This window comes from Trachymyrmex septentrionalis, unplaced genomic scaffold (genome assembly GCF_001594115.1).
Source record: "Trachymyrmex septentrionalis isolate Tsep2-gDNA-1 unplaced genomic scaffold, Tsep1.0 scaffold65, whole genome shotgun sequence".
Taxonomy (NCBI): Eukaryota; Metazoa; Arthropoda; class Insecta; order Hymenoptera; family Formicidae; genus Trachymyrmex; species Trachymyrmex septentrionalis.
Window position 1 is genome coordinate 813027 of NW_017305832.1, and position 6897 is coordinate 819923.

Consider the following 6897-nt stretch of genomic DNA (forward strand, 5'->3'; position numbering starts at 1 on the left):
TGTAGTAACAAATTTTCCTCGATGCTTATTCTATTATATATAATATTGTAACGCCCGTGCGATCGATTTTACGAGGTTGTTCTCGCAGCGCGCACCTCGAATCGCCGAAATAAAGACACGACAATTAAGAACAAGAATAAGAACGTTTATTAATGCAGAATAGAGAGAACAGAGAACATCGCGAAGATAAGCGGATCGCGAGACACGTCCGAACGCAGCTACATGTGTAACACGATTATATGAATCAAATATCGATTTCCAACCTTGAAAAGTGAACGATGTACCGCAAGAAAAGTAAACGTTGTTATGTATTTTTCGTCCACTTTATCAGAGGGCAATAGTGCGCGGCAGCATTTTGCGGTTACAGGTTTTGGACCGTCATATCCCTCTCTCAGGTTTCTCTCTGATCTTACTTTATATGCTATAGTATACGTTACTATATATTTCGAATAAAATTTTCCTCAGGGCTGCTATTCTGTAACTGTTTTACACGCTTGCCAATAGTTGTCGATATTATTGCGCAGCTTTTTCATCATATAAAATATCTGCGCAATGACACTGACAACTGTCGATAAGCGTGCAAAAACAGTTACAGAATAGTGCCCCTGAGAGGAAGTTTGGAACATAGCCCAAGCATAGATGTCCTGATCGCAGTATTTTGTGGCTAACAGATCTAACCTCAATAGTCGTCAACTTTAATGCTTAAATATCTCGATTCGCGGGGCCCACTGCCGCGGTTTTCTGCCGGATTCTTTTGTTTTAAGTAAAAACGCGGTGACGAGTTTATTTTCATTAAAATCGGAGGTGAGGTAGTTATATATATGCTAATTCAGTCACTTTTGCACTACATTAGATCAGTGCATACTAAAAACTGCTTTACATGATATTAGCAAAGTTAAATATAATAGTATGTAAATATTTTAAATGATTAACTATCTATTAATGATATTGTCACGTTTAACAAAATATATGTGTATCATTTTATTGTCAAAGTTGATAAGAGTATCACTGTATTGTGAGATATTTTATATAAAGTAGCTTTTAATATGCACTGATCCATTGTAGCAAGTAATCAAATTCACTATAAATAATTATCTTTCTTTCTTGTCAAATCTTTATTTTTACACGAAAACGCATCAATTCAGTGTACTTTTTTTATCGAAATTTAAGATGGAGGGATCTTAGCATTTACCAATCTTGTATACTGTGATACGATTCCAAGTATACAAATTTAAAATGCTCAATGATGGAAGAAGAATCTGAAGTGATAGAACATTTTTTTGGAGTATATTTATTATATTGTATGAATACAAAATATAAGGGAAGAACTTATATAGGTTATACTGTGGATCCAAGACGTAGAATTAAGCAACATAATGCTGGTAAGAAGCATGGTGGAGCATGGAAAACTAGTAACAGAGGACCATGGTAATTAAGAACTCTATTACACACGCGCGCGCGCGCGTGTACACACACACACACACACACTGCGTCCCAAAAATAGGTGGCCAAACTTCGGTATCATATTCTACATTCCTAAGGATGAAAAAGGTCATATAAATATAGGTCCAGAAATTTTTCCTTTTTAAAATATAAACATTTTTTGTTTACGAGAGAATATTTTAAAGATTTGTAATTTACTTAAAGAAATTGCTGAAAATGACTACCTTGTGCTTCGCAATATAGCTGCTGTACTTCTCTGAAATTTCCATTAGCTTATTCATACGAATATATCTGCTTCCTCAATATTTGAATAAATCATCTTGGTAATTATTTTAATCATACAACGTTTAGATAAGAATTAATTTATTATGATAAGCTTTCATGATAGTACTTACTCATCTACACAACATTTATTTCATGTAATATCTATTCATGTAAACTTTTGAGATGAACAAAAAATGTTTATATCTCAAAAAGGAAGAAATTTCCAGATCTGCGTTTATATGACATTTTTCATCCTTAGGAATAGTAGAATATGGTACTAAAGTTTGACTACTATTTCTGGGATGCTCTGTATATCATACACACATAGGGTATTTCTGCATACAATGTCAAACTGTTACCGTAGTTTCAGCACGAAAACAAGTTGAAAATATCTAATAAACATATATCTGATTCCAAACAGTTTTGAAATTATGAGATATTGAAGTAAGAAAACATAAATTATCGTAAATATTATTTAATGTTCATTATTCTATTTAATATTTTCAAAAGATGTTCAAAAATTCCTCCATTGACTTCTATACACTTTCTACTCTAGCATGAATTAATAAATTGTTTTGGACTTGATGACAAATCTTTGGAGTTTCGTAGATGACATCGACAGCGTTAAGTATCAGTTGCTATAATTGTCCTACATTCTGAATCTTATTCCGGTAGACTAGATCTTTTATTCGTCTCCAATGAAAACATCCAGTGGTGTGAGGTTGGGATTTCTCACTGGCCATTTAGTAGGAGCGACCTGGCCTGTTCCAATTTAATAAGGATAGTGATCATGGAGAAATGTGTATTTGTTTACATTTAGAGGACAAATGAAAGATCAGAAAAAGAGGATTTAGAACAACAGAATAATGAACATTAAACAATATTTACTACAATTCATGTTTTCTTACTTCAATATCCCGTAACTCTGAAACCGTTCAGAATTAGACATATGTTTATTAGACATTTTCGACTTGTTTTCATATGGTGAAAGTCACTGTAACAGTTTTGGCACTATAGACACTCTGTATATAGTTATATAAATAATGTAAAACAAACCAATGAAATAGATATTTTATATGTATATTCTAATTTCCTATAAAATTATCATATTCAGGAACATGATCTTGATTGTTCACGGATTTCCCAACAGCACTTCTGCACTTAGAGTAAGTTTTGAGCAAATTTATATTTTTTTAAGAAAAAAAATTGTGTAATTTTTTTAAATAAATTTATTTTTTTTATATCATAAACACATTACATTACTTTCATTGTTTTAGTTTGAATGGGCTTGGCAACATCCAGATATAAGTAGGCGACTAAAACATGTTCCTAGGAAGAAATCATCGCAAAAGATACTTGATTTTAGATTGATAGTCCTCTCTGAAATGTTAAAAATTGGGCCTTGGTGTCGTCTACCTTTAACTGTACGATGGTTGGACTATCAATTTTCAAAAAATTATTACGAATACATATCTCCACCGTTACACATGCCCATATGTTATAGCAAAGTCACTAGTTGTAAAGTTAAACAAACACAAAAAACGAATGAAGATAATATTCTATCACAAGAATCACAATTGCCAATAAAAAAATCATTAATATTGTGTTCTCTTTGCGACTCGAGTATGATAGAAAATGATTCTGTCACTTGTATAAAACCGAAGTGCCTTTTGATTGTTCATTTAATCTGTTTAGCAAAAGAATTTTGTAAAGATGATATGATCTTACCAATCGAGGGTATTTGCCCTATGTGTAAGTCTGATGTCCTTTGGGGAGACCTTATAAGAAAAAAGAACGGTTGTTATCAAGGTCCTGAAGAAATTAATATTAATTTTTCCAGTAATGATAATATTTAGTCATACAAATAAGATCTTATAATTATCTAAAATATAATAAATACGAATTTTTACCTTGTACTTCAAATCAGCAATCTAAATTATCATACCTTTCATTGTATGTATATGTATACACACACACACATGTATACGCGCACACACACACACACACACATAGAGAGAGGGGGACTACGTTCCTCTTCGAGAAAAATTTTACTCGAAATATATACTACACGTTACGTATACTATAGCATACAGAATAAAATGTTCCTCGGAGAGGAAGTTTTGAAACGTAGCCCTGATAAGTTTTAATAAAACGCTTGTGCTAGAGTGGACTACAATCCCTAAAAAAAACAGTCTGGCCATGCCCTCAAAATGTCACAAAAGTGATGATGATATGTTCTTAATACTTACACTTTTATACACTTTCGTACTTAGGAATTAGTTCTGTGATGTGAGTAAAGGCCGCAATTAGAATCTTTCCTTTCCTCCAATTCCGTGGAAACGAAGAATTTCAATTGATTGATTCCTTTATGCATTATGCGTTATGCAAGAGTCTATGCTGCGGCCATAAACTAAGACGGATGTGTTTGTCTTGGCTTGGATATTGCGTCATTCCCAATTTTTACGCCTGCCGGGCTTTTTGTTTCGATTTCACATTTTTATTACTCTCCCACCGGCGCACTTCCATGCGAAGGTATGTGCGGGACATATTTGATACTGGTCGTTGTTTCGTTGTTTGAAACTATGTTTTATTTGAAATTTTATATTTTTATTAAACAAATTGTATATATATTTCTTTATAACTATATTATTTTTTTACAATTATAACATTTCTTTATGCTTATAATATGAAATCGAAAACATGGGCAGATGGCCAGATTTTTCTAGGGAACTCTAGGGGACTCTAGAGCGGACTAAACTGAGTCGAAAAGTCCTCTATCATTTTGCAATTTTCACAATAGTTAACAAGATATTAATTACTAAAAATTGCCGAATATTGGTCTTCAATAATTTTTTACTCAAATATTATTAACTTTACAGAAAAACAGCAAGAGATAAAAATTATTTATTTTCTTCGCATTGAATTCCAAAAATTTTTTCAGAATTTTTGATTAATTTTTTAGTAAAGATGATGCATTTTCTTTTATATTTATAGATATATATTTTTATAAAGTTGAGAATATTTAAGGAAACAAAATATTGAAGATACCTTTATTCATATGAAGAATGAGAATTCCTTTTTCCTCATTTCACGTTTCATAAACTTTTCTTGACCAAATAAGAAGCCTTATTAGTTTTCTTTTCTTAAGGGAGATTACGAGTGTAACTTCCTTGAGTGTACTTTCCTTGAAGAGGAAGTGCAGTTTTTATAACCAAACAAACCTCTAAATTTATTTTGTCACACTGGTCTTTTTACTTTCGATAGCTTTTAATTTAGATCTGTCGCGTCGATAATTATTTTTGATAGCTTTTTTTTACAGCGAATTCGACTGGATGCATATTAAAGTTGTACACTTATTTAATTTTAGTATAAAAATAAAATGCAAATATCTCGAATTATGAAATACATATTTTACCTAATAATGCAATAAAATGTATTGAGTATTTCACGATTTAATCGATTTTTATGTTTATTTATAAACATATATTTACGTTATTTTATGTATGTACGCTGGTTTTAATGTGCATCAGTGCACACTTAGTACGTCCAATTGAATTCGTTATTAGTTTTATTTTTGTCCATTATTGTTGCAAAATGCTTAATCACGATTTTATTTAATCAACAATACCTTTATAATCTTTATTATTCGTAATTCACGATATTAGGTTTGCATATATTATGATGTCTTCAGTAAGTTACTAAAATCCCTAAAATATTCCTTCCTTCGGGAAGGCAGACTTGAGATCAGTTTATGAAACAAGGAGGCTTTGAAGAATCCTTCATGGAGGCTTCCTCCATCCTTAAAATAAGAAAGGACTATGAATACGGGTGTAATATTTGTCAATTTTTAAGTAATTAAGGAGGTCGCCTTATGTAAACCGCTAAAAAAAAGGTCATTTTTAGAAACTTTTTTTAAAGTATGCATTGGATCATTTAAAAAATTGTTGGTGTTTTATTACATATATTAAAGATTGAAAAAATTTTTTTTTATTTCAATGTAATTCATTTTGTAACTTTTATAAATAAATGTTGACGCAATCTCGTCGCCGGAATCGTGAATCGATGGGAAATCTAACGCTTTTTGTATTTGTAACAAAAAAACAAAATGGTTTCTTATTTTGTATGACAATATCTTGTCGATAAACCTAAAAAATAAGCTGAAAATTAATAAAATGGCGGCACTTTAAAAACATAGGTACGATTTTAACCCCAAAAATTTCAATTTATTTATGTAATAACAATTGTTTTAATTAATTATTTTACTAAATTTATAGTTTTATCGACAAATTATGACAATATGATAAATTAAACAATATGTGTACATAGGGACAATTCGATCGATCGAATAGTTTTTGAATTATATTTATCTTTCCCACCAGTTTTGAAAAACTAATTTTCGAGGAAAACGCGAAAACTGGTATGACCAAAAATTGCGAGAACGATCGTTCTCTATATATAAAAGTCTGGACATACTTTGGTTTGGAACTAAAATGGCGTCTATGATCCTGCGCAATATCACTGCACTGGGTCTGTAGTTTTCCTGGTGGCAGGAAAATTATGTTATCAGCGATGTCAAGGAAAGGTGAGAGATGATGCCATAAATATTATGCTTAATTCCATTTGAATTATAAACAGGTAAGCATTATGATCTTATTAAAGATATTGAATTAATGATATAAATAAAATATATATATTATATATATATATTATGTAGTAGAAAAATAACATTCTAACCTTTTTATAAATTGCGACTATTATTTTTTTCTCAGAAAAAATGACTAGTTGTTGTGTGCCCGGATGCAAAAAAAACAATAGTGAAAAAATTTACGTGTTTATGAAATAAGTTATGTAATATTTATTAAGTAAAATGACAAATATTTATTAGTATGTAATATTATTTTTTAAATCCATTTTGCTGAAAACATGTGGGAGAAAACTTGAGTCGATGGGACAAGAAAATTAAAACATAATGTTGTGCCAACAATTTTTCCAATTATTTATCAAGGAAAAGAAGAAAACTCTCATACTCGTACAGTATGTTCATTCACTTTAAATATGATGTAAAATATAGAATATACAAAATGATTATATATTTTCTAATAGGTAAATTACGAAGGACTTTACAAAACGTCTTTCACACTTCTCTCGGATACATCAAAAGAAGTTACAATACAAATGCATATACACGTG

The 6897-nt window shown here is 30.7% G+C and overlaps 1 protein-coding gene and 1 long non-coding RNA gene across 2 annotated transcripts; one reads left to right on the forward strand and one right to left on the reverse strand.

Moving 5' to 3' along the window:
• The first annotated feature begins 449 nt into the window (after positions 1 to 449).
• LOC108753102 (structure-specific endonuclease subunit slx1) lies at positions 450 to 3698 on the forward strand. The gene is made up of 4 exons (XM_018494441.1): positions 450 to 804; positions 1171 to 1428; positions 2822 to 2873; positions 2985 to 3698. Exons 2-4 carry the CDS (start codon positions 1244 to 1246, stop codon positions 3561 to 3563), a joined length of 816 nt encoding a protein of 271 aa, XP_018349943.1. The 5' UTR covers positions 450 to 804; positions 1171 to 1243; the 3' UTR covers positions 3564 to 3698.
• LOC108753103 lies at positions 3019 to 4242 on the reverse strand. Its single transcript, XR_001939601.1, has 3 exons — positions 3957 to 4242; positions 3436 to 3485; positions 3019 to 3087 (listed from the first exon to the last, which is right to left on the reverse strand). It is a non-coding gene; the product is annotated as an uncharacterized LOC108753103 (long non-coding RNA).
• Positions 4243 to 6897: the final 2655 nt, after the last annotated feature.

Excerpts from the sequence above, each read along its gene's own strand:
- LOC108753102 (XM_018494441.1), top strand. The coding sequence starts at position 1,244 with ATGATGGAAGAAGAATCTGAAGTGATAGAACATTTTTTTGGAGTATAT. Across the intron at positions 1,429-2,821 it reads ACTAGTAACAGAGGACCATG|GAACATGATCTTGATTGTTC; the intron begins GTAATTAAGAAC and ends TATCATATTCAG. Across the intron at positions 2,874-2,984 it reads ACAGCACTTCTGCACTTAGA|TTTGAATGGGCTTGGCAACA; the intron begins GTAAGTTTTGAG and ends TCATTGTTTTAG.